This window comes from Oryctolagus cuniculus, chromosome 5, assembly GCF_051225735.1.
Source record: "Oryctolagus cuniculus isolate XC-2025 breed Fujian yellow rabbit chromosome 5, ASM5122573v1, whole genome shotgun sequence".
In the NCBI taxonomy this organism is placed as follows: domain Eukaryota; kingdom Metazoa; phylum Chordata; class Mammalia; order Lagomorpha; family Leporidae; genus Oryctolagus; species Oryctolagus cuniculus.
In genome coordinates, this window is record NC_142871.1 from 26242196 (window position 1) to 26259093 (window position 16898).

Genomic DNA, 16898 nt, shown 5'->3' on the forward strand with positions numbered 1-16898 from the left:
GCAATCAGAGCACAGGTGCCTTATTTATTACGTCAGTGGTAGGAATGTAACTACATGAGCCATCACAGCCCCTTCCCAGAGTGTACATAACTGGAAGTAGGAACTGGGAACGCAGTATGCAAACCAGGCACTCTGATATGTGATCCCGAGTGCCCCAGGCAGTTTCTTAACTGCTGCACTAAATACCTGCCCCATGCTAAAATTTTAAACAATGACTAGAATTCATGATGAGAAAAGTTTGAAACCATTTCTGTAGCATTGAAGCATTGGTTGAAAGAAGCAATATAATTTTGAGTTGCTTTACAAAGATTATGAATACAGTATGTGTGTGTATGTGAGAATGTGTACAATGGTACAATTGGGGAAAGGGTAGAATTAAATCAGATACTACTTTTTATTTCTCAAATAATTTATTCTGTCATTTACCTGATATTAATTACATAAACAGTGTAGTTCCAATTCTGGAAAGTTGAATTGAGCTGAAAAACACAATGGAAAAGCCTGAGTTTTTGTAATATTTGTTTTTTAAAAATTGAATCAGGTTTTTCCCCCTCTCCCAAAATAAGCTGTTAGTGGGATAGGACTCCAGGAAAATCCTGAAGATCTGGGTGAGCCAAACATAAATGCGATATTTACATGATCATTGTACACCAGACCTGACAAACGTTCTTTCTCTCATTCCTCACCATGATCAGAGATAGGCCATATCCCCCTTCCCTTGCCTTGTACATGAAGAAAATAAGGAGAAATAGCTTCCTCCAGGTCACGCAACAAAGAAGTAACAGATTCAGACCAGAACTGAAGTCTATCATTTCCTCTCTAGCCCTTAATACCATGAGACTAGCACAATAAATAGGTTCCTTGTTCTTCATTTGATAAACATTGAGATGTACTGAGACATGTCTTCTAGTAATTAACATAATCTAACAATATTAGGAATATGGAAAAATTAACAACATGAACTTTTAAAAAGCAAGTGAAGACTAAGTGCAACATTACTGGATGACAGTAATTTGTGTTTAGTCTTTACAGGCTCTTTGGGGCTCAGCATCAGACTCTTGGGGAGGCAATGGATTTTTCTCGGTATAAACAGCAATCTTCCAGGATGCAGGTGAGAAGCAGAAGGTCTCCACTTACGTAAGATCCTGCTATCTATGCATCACCTCCAAAAGTTTCTTTAGATCTTATTTCATATGCACATGTAGCCTTCCTTGTAATCAATTCTGAAATTCAGTGTAAATTTTAGAAAATGTTGACAAAACGTGTGAAATTATTTTTAATTATAAATTGCAATACAGTGAATATTCCTTATGCACAATGCTTTGGGGATAGAACTGATTCAGATTTTATTTTTTTCTTGAATTTTGGAATAGACTTCATGAGTTCAACACCTCTAATCTGAAAATCCAGTCATCCAAATATTCCAAATTCTAAAACTTTAGGAGCACTGCATTTAAAAAAAAAACTTGCAGATCTTGTGGGATGCTCAATCTGTTTTATGAAGCAGGGAAACCACTTATATGTTCTCCATGACCAAATAAGTATCTACTTCAGTAACTTGCATATTAAATGAAAACTTCTTGTAAAGCCTAGCTTTAGTAAGAATGATGTTATGCTGAAACTGTCTGAAGCAAGCACCAATGTAAAACTACACTTTGGCCAGCACAAACTTTCTGGTGAATGCTAATTTTCAGAATTAATGATATTACCAGAGTATTTGTTTGAAAATGAAAATAAAGAACTGTCAAAAGAAATTTACTTCTGAAATCATTCTGATTTTAAACAAAAGGAATAATGCTAGAGAGAAAAAGGGGATGCAAAATTGAACACCTCTGCTAGTATTTGAGTCAGCTGTTACTGTATCATTCCAAAAAGAAAACAACTGCATTTATTTTGACTTCTATTACAGAATTTCATTTTCCTCTCCAGTTTTGTAGCACAGCTGTTAATTACACACTTTTGTTTCTGGATATTGCTTTTAAAAACAAGACTATGTTTTCCAGTGAGTTATTCTTCATACGTGTACACACAAATAAGAAAAGTCACCTTTCCCGCTTCAGAATGTCTACTTTTATTCACAATGACTTTTTTCACAAAAATACTAATCTTTGAACTATAACAGAATTCTACATAAAAATAACTACAAAGCCTTGCAGTGTACTCTAGGTGGGAAGTGAAAATTTTGAAATTGGTGTAGAGCAAATAAAAAGGAAAAAATTATCAGTTTTATTTATAAAGAAAAGAAAAAAAATTAGATTTTCTAAAATCAGAAACTACCAAATTGTTTTCTAATAGAATAATGCTAAATAAAGTATAACCTAATGTCCCTCAACAGAAGACCTAGTCAGTCAAATAATAAAATAGTACACTGTGTGTTTCTGTCCTTTTTTTTAAAAGATGAAGTCCCTGTATTAATGTTATAAAATCTGGCAACAAGAAAAATATGGTGGAGAATGGTGAGTAAAAAACACTACTTCTAGCATAAAAAGGAATGAAATAAGAATTTATAGTCATATTTTCCTTTATATAGATAAAAATCCAGAAAAACCACATTAACAGTGATTTCCAAGCAGATGGGTTGGTCTCCCAACAGATGACTGACAAAGATGGGAGGATTTGTCTTTTTATACTCTGACTTTGATCCAACATTCAAACAAAAAGAATAAGAAATGTATTTTGAAAAACATAGGTGGCACTGTGTGGATCTACTAGTAGATAAGGATACCTATCAAAATCTATTTCCATTTGTGTGGTACCTTTCTTATTTAAGATACTGATAGTCTCTTAGGCTGCTTAATACCCTTTATTCAAATACAACTCTCTTTCTTTGTAAAAGTACATCCAATCTCATGTGTCTATTCCTATATTTATAATGAACAGCATCCATGTTTCAGGATGACCCACAGATTCAGTTACCCAGAGTATTTTCTAGATTTTAAGAACTTGAAGATTTACAACAAAATATAAATTTTACCAATTCAACTTACCCATTCTGCAACCTTGCTCTGTACTTTTACCTCAGGGTGATGAAGGCTGTTTTGAATCACTATCGATATTCTATACATAATTCCATCTGCCCATTGGAAACAAGATTAGTTCATTAATTATATTTGACAGTAATTTTAAACCATTTAAATATACAGTCATATCATTCCACAAAAATTATAAGAAATGCTTTCTACAGAGCACAGAAAATTTCTGAGCTACTTTTCATGTTAAGCTTACTGATCTGACTTAGAGATAGTTACAAACTAACTATTCCTACACAGAATGTATTATTCCTAAATTATCAACTACATGTTTCATCATACTCTATAAATTCTATAGGTAGTTGATCTCTACAATTTGCAAAATGATGATTTTAATGATAGTTTGATTTTTTATATGAAATTATACTTTTTGCACATTATAAAGATTGATAATGAGGTTGGGGGTATGAAAACTTAGTGAGATTATGGGCAGACATTAACTTGGGAAAGAACAGGCTCATGTACTGACTGCCCATAAACCCTCCTTCTCACTTTTTCTTCTCCTCCAATATGACATCTACTATACTACTGGATTTTACCTGATTTCTGACCAAATTTTTTTAAAAATGGCCATTAATAACAAAGTAGAAAGAAAAAAGAAAGAATATTGGCAGGAAGAATTTTAAGAGGACTAACTTACATAACAGGAAAACCTTATTGTTTAAAAGGCTCTGTTTCTTTCATTTTGGGGCAATCTTTAAAGTAGCCCTTTTTTCTTTTTTCTTTTTTGCATGAAAATCAAAACTCAATATTAATGGTTTGCTAAATCTATCTAGATGTGTTCTACAGGTTATTTTACTTAAAGTAACTAATCAGAAAAAAATACCCATTTGAAATATGATAGGTTGTAGAAAAAGAAAAACTTTTGATTTTCATTATTGTTAATCATATTTCTTCACCATTATGTTATCTTAAGTAAAAATGCCCAGAAAATAAAGAAATATAGAAATATATAATTAAAATAATGTTGCAGAATACATTTAATGAAATCACAAAGAGGCAGTAGAAAGTTACAAAAGTATGTCTATATGAACCCCTGAATCTAGCAAAATGTAAATTCCAGTCCCACTGCATAAGGAATGTTTTTCCTGTAAAGTAGTCAGTTTCATGTCTAAATAACAGAATTGCCACCCCCCCACATGTATAATTGTATAATGTATAAACGTATAAAACTGCTGCAAGCCCAAGACATGTGACTTTTTAGTTATGCAAACTAGTTTATTTCAACTTCTAAAACTTTTCAGATATTTTAATGATGTTTATTTATGTTTATTTTATACTCCTTCAAAAATATTCTGAACAAAAAGTATTCAGAGGCACACATTAAACAAATGATAATTCAGACCAAAAAACTATTTATCTTGCAGATTTTATAATGTCAAATCATGAACTTTCTGAATGTTTGAAAGGAAATTCAAATCATAGATTTTCTGAATAATTGAGAGGAAATTCAAATTACAGAAGCCAAGAGTTGATACAGTTTTCAGGAGGATATTCTGGGAATATACATGGGGGTTAGTAGACAATCTGAGAACCCACCACTAGATGGAGACCTAAAGCACACTTTTGTGATATAAGTATGAATTGTTTAATCTCTGGAAAAATACTGCAAAGTACTAAAATAAGTATTTTTAATTACTGGCATTTCTTGAAATTTTATGGCAATACCAAAATATCGAAGAATTTTTAAATGTTAAATATTTCCAATCCATTTTTTCCAGTTCATTATTTTTATGAGAGACATCCAATAGCAGACATCTACATATAGTAGTAGTAGTCTTAGTAGTTACATTGCTTACAGCAAGTAAAATGTTAGTATCCCAACTTAGCATCTCATGCTACTGATTCTACTGTGCTATGACTAATTTTCAAGTAGTCTCTTTTCAGAATCCTGGGAATTATATAGTTTCTAAACAATCAAAAACTACTCAGTGTAACATACTTGTTATTTATAATTTTTGAATAGTGGAGTAAGCAAGTAATCATGAAAATGCTTACAAGTGAATCACTAGAGCAAGATAAAATGACCACCGAAGAGCTGATGAGAAGGGTTTGGAAGTTAGGAAAACAACTGGTTGAAACACTGCCCCCAGAGGAATGCTATTAAGACAACTTGATGCAGCCCGTTCCAGGACCTAACAACTCCAGGAGTATCTCAATGTAAAAGATATTCATGAATCTTCATGCCTTCTAGAAACTTCAAAATATGTATGTATTTTCCTAAGAATGATATCCAGGCTAGATGAATTAATGATACATATTTCTTGAAAAATAAGTATTTAAGAATATATCTATTAAAAAAACTACTTATTTATTTTATTTGAAAGGCAAAGTTACAGAGAGAGAGGGAGAACAGAAAGAGATCTTACATCTGCTGGTTCACTGCCCAAATGACTGCAACAGCCAGAGCTGGCTAGATCTAAGTCAGGAGCCAGGAGTTTCTTCTGGTCACCCATGGGGTGCAGGGGCCCAAGCACTTGGGCCATTTTCTGCTGCTTTCCTAGGTGAATTAGCAGGGAGCTGGATCAGAAGTGAAGCAGCAGCGAATTGATCTGGCACCCATATGGAACGCCAGTGCTGCAGGCAGCAGCTTCACCTGCTACAGCACAGTGCCAGTCCCTATAACTATTTTCTTAAGCCATCACTCTTGTAGCACTGTAGAATTCAAAGTAGAACTCACTGTCGGCCATTGCGAATGCAGTTTCAAAGCAGTATTCCTTTCTGTAAGCATCTCTCCAATTCAGCCTTCCTTTTTTCAGATTAACATTCTTCTCAGAGTTTCTTGGATAATACAGAAATGACACTATTTTATCTAGTGTATATTCAATGGTCTGACATACAAGTGTGAAATGACAGGTTTGAAAATACATGTTTGAACAGACAAATGTAAATATATGAACCCAATGCTATTTTCTATTTGAGATTATTTGTTTGAACTGGTGACAATGTAATTATCTAATATTAGGTGATTGTCATCCTGCAGATCCTGCATGTCCCAATTCTTCAAAATATCTGGCATATAAAGCTACACAGATAGTTGGAATCTACCAATATCCTCTGAGATTATTATTTACTCCTCATGTAGGATCTCTGTCCTTAATGTGCTGTACATTGAGACTTAATGCTATAATGAGTACTCAAACAGTATATTTCTCTTTGTGTTTCTATGGGGGTGCAAACTGTTGAAATCTTTACTTAATGTATACTAAACTGATCTTCTGTAAAAAAAAAAAAAGAAGAAATTATCAATTCCCAACTTGACTCTCACTGGGATTAAACATGACAATAGGTCTGATCTGATTTCATCATCATTTAAAAAATCATCTATTATTTTTACTTTATGTTTGTGTGGGAGCAAACTGTTGAAATCTTTACTTAATATATGCTAAACTGATCTTCTGTATATAAAGATAATCGAAAATGAATCCTCATGTGAATGGGAGAGGGAGTGGGAAAGGGGAGGGATGCGGGTGGGAGAGACGATATGGGGGGGAAGCCATTGTAATCCATAAGCCGTACTTTGGAAATTTATTTTCATTAAATAAAAGTTTAAAAAATGTAAAAAAAAAAGAAAATTAAAAAAAAAGAAAAAAAAAGATTTCATATGACAGCCAAAATAAATGGTTTGTTATCACTTCCCTTCACTAAAAAAAAAAAAAAAAAGCTAGCCATATGTGATAAAGTGGAGACAGCATTACAATTTATACTTGCATAAGCCAGATTTCAGAACAATAAGGACTAATGGAGTCAATGCCTTATTTGAGTTGCTCATGCCAACCTGATATAAGTTTATTATTCATTAGGTTTAGGGTAATGTTTCTAATGATTTGGAATCAAAATAATCATTGGTCCAAGAGCTTTTCTTGGGAATTTAATGGATAAGGCACAAAGGTTCATTATTTGTGAGAATGTTCAGGAATGTTCTCCTGAAATATTTGTTTGTGAAAAGTAGCTTGAAAGATATTTTTAGTATATAATCTAAGGTCTCAGATAGAAGTCCTACTGAAAATAACAAAAAGCACTTTACATAGAAAAACAGTAACATTTCACAAAAGCTAGGAAGACAAATTTTATTGACATATTAAGAAAATAGATTATCAAGCAATCTAAATTCCTCTCCTTTCGTTGTACTGGCATATTATTATTGATGAGCTCAGTAAATCTCTGCCAGCCCAGAGTTAAAAGGACTGGGTAAGGCAGATAACAGATGTGACAATTGTGCCTATCTTTGTTACAGTGAGTGAACAAAGTAAATACATATCAGATCATAACCCTGAGACTGTTTACAGTATCAGTTTCCCAAAGAATAAGAATTGTACATGGTATACATGAATAGTTTTAGATAATCTAGGACATGACATTAATTTGCATTTATTCCCCAAGTGAAAAAATAATTCTAAATTGCTTCAAATTTGATTACACCCAAGAAAAAAAATTCAGCTACTCTGCTTCTGGTCCAGCTTCCTGTCAATGTGTATCATGGCGGCAGCAGGTGGTGGCTCAAATACTTGGGTCCTTGCACGTGCGTGGGAGACCGAGACTAAGGTTTTAGCTCCCGACTGCAGTCTGCTCTAGCCCTGGCTGCTGCAGGCATTTGGGGAATAGACCAGAGGACAGAAGACCTCTCTCTCTCTTTCCTTCCTCTTTCCCTTTATTGCTCCCATCGCATCACCCTCCCTCTCTTTCTTTCTCCATTGTTCTCTCTCTTTCCTCTCACTCCTTCTGCATTTCAAATAAAATTAAAATAAAAGAAGTTCTTTTTAAGAAAAGATGTAAGGAAATATGAGAAGCCAGCAGGTATTATTATAAAATGCTGTTTACCTTATATTTATTTTCACTTTCATTTATATATTTAATGAGCAGTTATGCTTCTATTTTACAATAGCACATTAATTTCATAATGTAAATACAAAAATTTAAGTTAAAAAGTGAGTCAATTTAGTAAAAAATCTTAAATAGTATGGGTGATTCAGGAATATGGTAAAACAGAAAATTGAGTACACAATTTTGAGAATATTTCTACCATGTGATAAGTTTTTGATATTTATAAATACTCAGATTATTCTCTGAGCAAGAGTCATCTGAATCATATTTTTTCATTAATGTGGTTAAGATACACCATTTTAACTATCTAACATTTGCTTGCTTTGTTGAAACTCCACTGAAGGTTGTGATGCAGACAGAGATGGACTGAACAAGGCTTTCTTCAGGAATGTCAAAAATGACATGATTGAGTGAATGCAGTTCCACTCCACCAAGTCTCAGGCTCTGAAGCCTCCTCTAAATGTTCTTGAGCGGTAGAGGATGTGCCAGTTTTGAGGGAGAATGCTACAGAGGCTCTTTGTATGTGCATACAAAGAACGAAATACTTAGTTAGAATTATAATATTCCCATCTGTTGGCTGGAGTCCATGTGAAATATGCACTGGAAACTTCAGCTGCTCTTGCTTTCTTGGGGGTTGCTGGAATTTCTGCTCCATCATAAATCTCCTTGGTGTAACTACCAGAATAATCATAAACACTTTACTGAATCGATGTCTTTATAATCCTAATGAAATTTATATCTGTGTTTTATGTAAAATATTCCATACTTCCAAGTTAAATGTTCTTACAGAGGAAGTTGATGTAACCCCCAAAGCCAAAGAAAAAATGAGTTATGTGGGTTTCTTTTTTCTGGGTTTGGGACCTCTGGTGATATATTACAGATGTCTTGGCCTCACAAGCTAAATGATTGGGGTTTACAAAATTCCTTTGTTTCTAATATCTCATATTTGAGAATATTACTGTATTTGAGGCCACAGAATGGTCACCTGATTGGAATTTCTCTTTATTAGAACTGAAATCACAGAGGGCCGGTGCTATGGTGTAGCGGGTAAAGCCGCTGCCTGCAGTGCCAGCATCCCAGATAGGCACCGGTTCGAGTCCTGGCTGCTCCCCTTCTGATCCAGCTCTCTGCTATGGCCGGGGAAAGCACTAGAAGATAGGCTAAGTCCTTGGGCCCCTGCACCTGAGTGGGAGACCTGGAGAAGGCTCCTGGCTTTGGATCGGCAGCCAATTGGGGAGTGAACCAGAGGATGGAAAACCTACCTCTCTCTCTCTCTCTCTGTGTGTCTTTCTCTCTCTCTCTCTCTCTCTGCCTCTCCTTTTCTCTCTGTGTAACTCTGACTTTCAAATAAATAAATAAATAAATATTTAAAAAAAAGAACTGAAATCACTAAGACTGAATTACATGGTCCCTAAGTATATTAAGCTAAACAGTAACTCAATTTAGCTGGGTTTTCCTCCATTATTTTCTTTCTGCCATATTTGCAAATTACAAAGAAAATAAATAGAAAAGGATATATGAACAAAAAAGCAAGAAGTATTTGAAGTTACTTGAATTTATGTCATTCAAAATTTTTAGGACTTTCTTGACATCTAATCATATTCTAACTTTATTCAAAACAAAAATAGCAAAATATTTAACATAAAAATCTATTTAAATGTCACAAATGTGTGAATATAAAGCTGATTTCAGTGATCAAATTACTAAAATTTCTTAGCTTTTTGAAATTATAAGTTCCATTCAAAACTAGTTCCCTGAATAATCTGAGAAAGTATAATGGGAATAATAGGGCTTTTTTTCAGCTTGGAAGTCCACTATTGTGAAGATTAATTTCTTATATTAAATGTATTTGTTTTACAACTTCCTTTGAAAGAAACTTTATCTAAAAGTACACAAGAGGAGTCCTGGAAATCTACCCATTCCACTGATCCTCAGTATGGGAAACCCTAGATCAAGTGATTACTACTACTGCAAAGCTACAGATGTATCAACCTTCTCCAATAACAAAAACATTGTTGGAATAATATACATTTCCATCCTCAGAATATAATATTTTATTGGGTCAGACACACCACAAATATAAAAGGTAATTATTTCTTACCATTCTTTTGTTTATCGATTCTATTAGTAACAGGCATGTTAGTGGTGACAATGGGTGATGTAGTACTAGGAGAGCTTACAGTAGCTGGTAATAAAGATGAGAAAGATGTAATTTTGCAAGGAGCACAGGAAAGTTAATATGGATGAGCAATCTATATTTAATGCATGAAAATATATAGAGGAGGAATAAAAACCATTTTTTGCCACTAAATACAACAGACCCCAAGGTTATAATGCATAAAATCAAAGCAATGTCTTCTATGGCACATTAAGAATCAGTTCACATGACCTCTGGTGCCACGTGCCATTTTGCACAAGGATCTGGAACTTGCATAATGAGATTAAAGAAATGACACTTAGATTGTAGACCCAGGTCTGCCATTATGAGGTTGGCAGTTACACAGAAGTTACTAAATCTTTCTAGACCTGTTTCCTGAATTTGTAAATGGAAAACATTTTAGAGGGTAGTCTTTATATACTTATAGCATGCAAGTTACCAAAATTAAGTCAGTCTGCTTGATATCGTGACATTAGAGAAATAAAATTTCTTACCAAGAAGTATGTTTCCTTGTGAAGATAAAGTACACAAAATGAAAGAGAATGAAATATATAGACTAGATCAATCAATTAATGATTCTAATAACTTTACTAAACATTGATGGACAAAGAATACTTCCCAAGGGCAAGCCTTACAGGGGAGACATTTTCAAAGCCTATGCTATAGTCATGCCTCTGACACTATCAAAATCCTAAAAAGATTAAACCATTAGGCAGTGCGTCAACTATGGAAAAGCAAAGAAATAAAATAAGCTACATACATAATTTTACTATAGCTTATCAGATGATACATTTGTATTCAATGTGCATCCAAATGTACAATGTCCACATATATGTATTAAATATTAATTAAAAATTATCTAAATTTAAAACATTTAAGTGAGTATGCAGAGAATTGCCTTCTAAAGGCCCTTAATAAAACACTGTATTTCTTGAATCAAAATTGTACATTTGTAATTAAAATAATTTTCTACTCCAAAGTATACAATATTTAAGAATAGGAATGGGGGCCAGTGCCACGGCTCACTAGGCTAATCCTCCACTTTGTGATGCCGGCACACCGGGTTCTAGTCCCGGTTGGGACGCCGGAGTTCTGTCCCGGTTGCCCCTCTTCCAGGCCAGCTCTCTGCTGTGGCCAGGGAGTGCAGTGGAGGATGGCCCAAGTGCTTGGGCCCTGCACCCCATGGGAGACCAGGATAGGTACCTGGCTCCTGCCTTTGGATCAGCGCGGTGCGCCAGCCGCAGCGCGCTGGCCGCAGTGGCCATTGGAGGGTGAACCAACGGCAAAGGAATACCTTTCTCTCTGTCTCTCTCTCTTACTGTCCACTCTGCCTGTCAAAAAAAAAAAAAAATTTTAAAAAAAAAAGAATAGGAATGGGGCCGGTGCCATGGTGCACTAGGTTAATCCTCCACCTGTGGCGCCAGCATCCCATATGGGCGCCGGTTCTAGTCCCGGTTGCTCCTCTTCCAGTCCAGCTCTCTGCTGTGGCCTGGGAAAGCAGTGGAGGATGGCCCAAGTGTTTGGGCCCCTGCCCCCATGTGGGAGACCGGAAAGAAGCTCCGGGCTTCTGGCTTCGGACTGGCTTAGCTCCAGCCATTGCAGCCACTTGGGAAGTGAAACAACGGAAGGAAGACCTCTCTCTCTCTGTCTCTCCTTCTCACTCTCTGTAACTTTACCTCTTAAATAAATAAGTAAAATCTTTAAAAAAAAACAATAGGAATTCTTTTTGAAGAGTTTTTTATTATGAACAACCAGTTATATTCATCTTCATGAAAAATACATCATGAAAATGGCTTTTGGTCATTTAGCTTAGAAGAGAAAAAAATAGAAAAGGCTGGGGCTCTTGTTCTTTGAATCAAAGAATCAGTACCATAGACACCTCAGACTAAATGAAAAAACAGGAGCCGGCATTGTGGCAAAGCAGATTAGGCCCCTGCCTTTGGCACCAGCTTCCCATATGGGTTCAGGTTAGAGTCCCAGCTACCCCACTTCCAATCCAGCTCCCTGCTATGCACCTGCAAAAGCAGTGGAGGATGGCCCAAGTACTTGGGTCCCTGAAACCATGTAGGAGACAAGGAGGGAGCTTCTAGCTCCTGGCTTCAGATCTGTCCAGCTTTAGCCATTGAGGCCACTGGGGAGTGAACCAGAGGATAGAAGATCTATCTCTCTGTCTTCCCCTCTTTAATTCTGTCATTCAAGTAAAGAAATAAATCATTAAAAAATGAAAAAAGAAAACTAAAATTTTAAACCTGCCTATCTTGATCTAAATAAAATTAAGATTTTCTGTTTGTTTAATATAACTTTTAAAACTGTGCTGAGTTCACGGAAAGAAACTACTTAAAGACCTACTTTTTAGAGTATCGATTGATAATATCAAAGACACAACATCTCCAAAGGAAAACTGTAGATAATAATGAGCTATACTCCCTTCCCCTGTCTGTCCTATCCCCAACACTAGAATCACAGAAGAGATCTAATGTTCCTGCTCATTTATTCTCACTTCTCATCCTGTCACCCATGCACTATGATCCCTTTAACATGAGATCCAGTTTCTACATAAGGTATGGCCATGATTCTTAATGTGGTACATAGAATGTATTACTTCATATTTTACAGAGGAAAAATGAGTGAAAAAGGGTCATGAGTAATTAGGAGGGGCACAATAAAATTAAAGCAAAATATATTATTATTTTAAAACTCACTTTATGTATTACTTAGCATGCAAGTATCTAAAATACAATACATAATGGGAATATTGACACAGTATACTCATGAGCATCATAATAATTAACACTTACATTAACATTCACTTAGTGAAAGCATTTTTATCTTATGATTTAAGTTATACTTTACATCATAAATTGCCTCATGGGCTTAACTAAATATTCAATTTAATTTCTTTCCTTGTTTTATAGACATAAGTATTTCTTTATAATATTATATTATTATATTTATCCTGGGCCTTTGCAATATTCTTGAGAAATGAGGAAAAATTAAACCAACCCTGTTTAATCATATAACAAATTAACATTTTTAAAAAGCTTAGTGCTTTATGGTATAACATAATTAACATTTTTAAAAAACTTAGTGCTTTATATAACATAATTAACATTTTTTTAAAACTTAGTGCTTTATATAACATAATTAACATTTTTAAAAACTTAGTGTTTTATGGAAATGTGCTTATCCAGTGTGTGAATGCATTCTTTCTCTACACTGTATGTACTGTACACCCACACAACTAAAACACATCCAGAAATTCTTCTGTTTTGCTGGTTTCTGGACTTCCTAGTGAAAATTCAGATAAAAATCAAAGCAATGACAACTACATTATTCAAGGAAGAAGTATGAATCAAGACAACTCCAGAAGAGGATGTTGGCTGGCTCCCTACCTTGACAAAGGGTCCCCAGATCTGCACAGTTGGCTAGTTCTGCGGCTGGGAGCGGGATCAGGTAGGAACCTTGATTAACATAAAGAGAATATATAAGTTTGTCTTAATTAATTTAATTCATTGATATTATCCTGAAAAAATAAATGAAGAACCATATGGTTGGTATAATATGAACAGCCCAAGAAGACTCCATCAAGAATACTCCAATGGGAATAAATTCTTTTAAGGTTACTGTGTTTCAATTTTCTCAAGCACAGAATCAAGTTAGTAAAATTGCCTTCAAAATCTTTACATGAATTATCAGCAATCCACACATAAAATTAGAAGTGCTATTCTCCTCCAAATTTTATAAAAAGTTCAAGGCCTTTTGTACAATATATTATAATGCTCTGGTGGAAATTCATAGAGATATAATATCAACAACAAGGAGAAGTTTCAGAAGTGAACTTGGATATTATGAGTCACTCACAAAATGCATATTTTTGGTCCACAAATGCTAGCACATGCTATTTGCAATTCTGGAAACATGGTTCTGTGACTTCAAGTTAGGCTCTGTCTTTTTATTTAAAGCTTTTACTGACTCATACTTAGCAGGAAACAAGTTTTGAGCTGATTTTCTAGTAGAAGTAGGGGATTTTCTCCATCTCAATAAATCTTCCTTTGGCAGTTAACAGTTTTGCCAGTACGTTGAGCCTGGGGAAGATAGGCTATGTTTATTATGAAAAAAGCATAATTCACCATGAATAAAGATATAAGAATAAATGCAATTATATATAAGATACACATTTATGAGAGATCTTCAAAATGTTCATGAAAAATGTATGTTATGAAAGACTACGCATGAATTTCAAAAATTTTTGGCACCAAACTGAACATCTTTTAGTTCTATTTTCTATGAACTTGTTGAAGTATTCTCTTGTATGTGTGTACTACAAAAACAAACTTACAAGTATAAATATATATATACAAAATGATACATACTGTATCCCTAATTTTATTATTTTTAAGCTACTGATTTCATTCTAATGTTTGAACATCTTCCAAACTTTCCCATGGGAATAACATGATGGGAAGGCAAGGCCAGCATATGAGCTAACCGAAGATGCCTACTTAGGTAAACGGTGTGCATAAGCAGAAAATATCTCAGTTTAACAGCATGCCTCAGGCACCAGGAAGGAATCACATATGGTAACTCAGAAAGACCTAACCCCACAGGCAAGTCTGTGAGATGACATTAACTCATCACAGACCTTTATAGACTCATGTAGCAAACATTTACTCATTATCTACAACATGTGAAGCAAGAAACCAGAACAATGCCTTAAGCAACGTCATGTCTCTAAACCAGACATGGATGGGAAATGGCCTCACAGTTCTGAATGCAATAGGAGAAGAGCTCTGAAGTGGTAGTGGTCCAAAGTGGGACATAATGGTAGTCTGGTCAGAAGAGCAAATAGGAAACCCATTCAAAACAAGGAGACCCATGAGGCATGTGAGGTCAGAAGGATTTCGGGTAAGAGAGTAGAGATTGGTATTACCAGCAAGTAATTTCTACAACATGCCATACCAAGTTCTGAAAAGGTCTTGGACTTGGGATTGCTTGGTAGGGTAACTGTAAGCAGTCAGTGCAGATGATCAGATATAAAAGTAATCAGTAGCTGGTGGAGGGCTTGGTAGAATATGCACACCATGAGAGCTGGGATCTTGTGTCTTTCTTCCAATGGTGAATTCTATACACAGTAAGTAGGTGCTCCAGCTTTACTGAAGAAATTACTCAACGTATTATGAATGACAGCTAAAACTGTGAACTCTTAAAGGCCATGGGAAAAGATGAAGGAGAACAAGGGTAGAAACTTAGATTTAGATTGAAAGCATTCTTTTTGAGGTTATAGAGCCAAAAAGGAGGAGATACAAGAAGCAGGAACAATACTAGTAAGTCAGGCTTTATATCATGAGTATAAGGAGGCCAGACATAAAGAGATGGATGTAAGAAATATGGAGGCACTGGCATTGCAGTGCAGCAGGTAAAAAGTCACTGCCAGGATGTCAAAATCTCATATGGGTGTTAGTTCATGTCCTTACTACTCCACTGCTGATCTAGCTCTCTGATCATGACCCAGTAAAAGCAGAAGATGGCCCAAGTGTTTGGGCTCCTGCCACCACATGGGAGACAAAATGAAGCTCATGGCTCCTGGCTTCAGCCTGGCCATTGCAACCATCTACGAACTGAACCAATGGATGTAAGCTCGCTCTTGCTCTCTCATTCTCTTCCACTTGCTCTCCCTCCTCCCTCCCTCCCTCTTCCCTCATTTCTGTAACTCTATCACATAAATAAATCTTTTTAAAAAAGAAATTTAATTATGGAGTATGTGGTTTAATGACTAATAGAAAACAGGAAAAGAAAGGGAAGAACTCAGATTCTACCGGTTTCCAACTTAAGAAATTGGTACATAATGATCACATAAAAGGAGACAGAAAATGCCAGGAGAAGAACAAACTTTGGAAGAGTGGGATAAATAGTCCAGTAATGGAAACAGACCACTATATATAAGTGGGAAGTTGTGTGTTTTTGTAAGAGGTTTTGCCAGGACATACTCAATGGAAGATATGGATGTGAAGAGAATCAGCAGACACAGACTGTTAGTTTGAGTAGAAAATAGGAGGGAACCATAAATATTCTGATATTTAATTATCTATCAAGTATAAGTAAAAGAGCTACAGACTCCCTATACAGCAGATGCTTTCCCAGAATTTAAGTAAAGAAAAGTTCATGGAGGTTGTAGCCATGTCATGTACACCAGAAGCATAAAGAATGATAAAGACTATGAATGCCTTCAACTTTGTATTGGAATTGTGGTAGTGTCGCCAAAGAAATTCGTTTCAGCAGCGTGGGAACAATGAAATCCAAACTACCCAAGTTTGAGTATTGAATGCAAGAAGAGGAAGCTTGGCTGTGAAAGAAAGCAGAGATAGGGAAGGGGAGTTTGAAAGACTGAAAACTTAAGTAAGTGTATTATGGATAAAAAGCACTGGAGAAGGCAGAAGCTGAGACGGAACTGAGGGAGACTTTTATCATGAATGCTCTCTGCCCATTATCACTTCCATGACAGTGACTGCTCATTATTAAAAGATCCGGATTTCTGAAAACTACAAAGTCTTCAAAACTCAACATGACTGATGTAATCTCAGTATAACACACAACAGAGGAGACCCCTGGATGGAGTTCCTGCAGTTCTCAAATTACACACAATGTTGGCAGTCAAAGGTTCCTTAAGCCATTTCTGGCACTGATACAGTATCTCTAGAAGACAAAGAGAGATAAGAGGAGAGTGTTGTGGGAAAGAAGTTTTAAGGCTAACTGCATTTTCACTACAGTGTGTTAAAGAGGTTTAGAGATGGGAAAAAGGAAAGTAAATCTGAAGAACTATGATTTAGAGTAAGGTTTTTAACAATATCCTTAACTATTTCATCAGTTCCAATGTGCAGAAACAAGGA

General features: G+C 35.3%; 1 protein-coding gene across 6 annotated transcripts in view; it reads right to left on the reverse strand.

Moving 5' to 3' along the window:
• The window catches only part of ADGRG6 (adhesion G protein-coupled receptor G6), a 150254-nt gene that overhangs the window by 50449 nt on the left and 82907 nt on the right, over positions 1-16898 (reverse strand). For 3 of the 6 annotated variants that reach the window (XM_089332590.1, XM_089332594.1, XM_089332591.1), the window contains exons 5-8: positions 13404-13472; positions 9955-10038; positions 2988-3073; positions 427-479 (exon numbers count right to left, since the gene is read on the reverse strand). In XM_089332590.1, the coding sequence (XP_089188716.1) occupies positions 427-479; positions 2988-3073; positions 9955-10038; positions 13404-13472 (292 nt within the window). The remainder of the gene's footprint in view (positions 1-426; positions 480-2987; positions 3074-9954; positions 10039-13403; positions 13473-16898) is intronic. The other 3 variants (XM_089332592.1, XM_089332595.1, XM_089332593.1) reach the window with 1 other exon arrangement.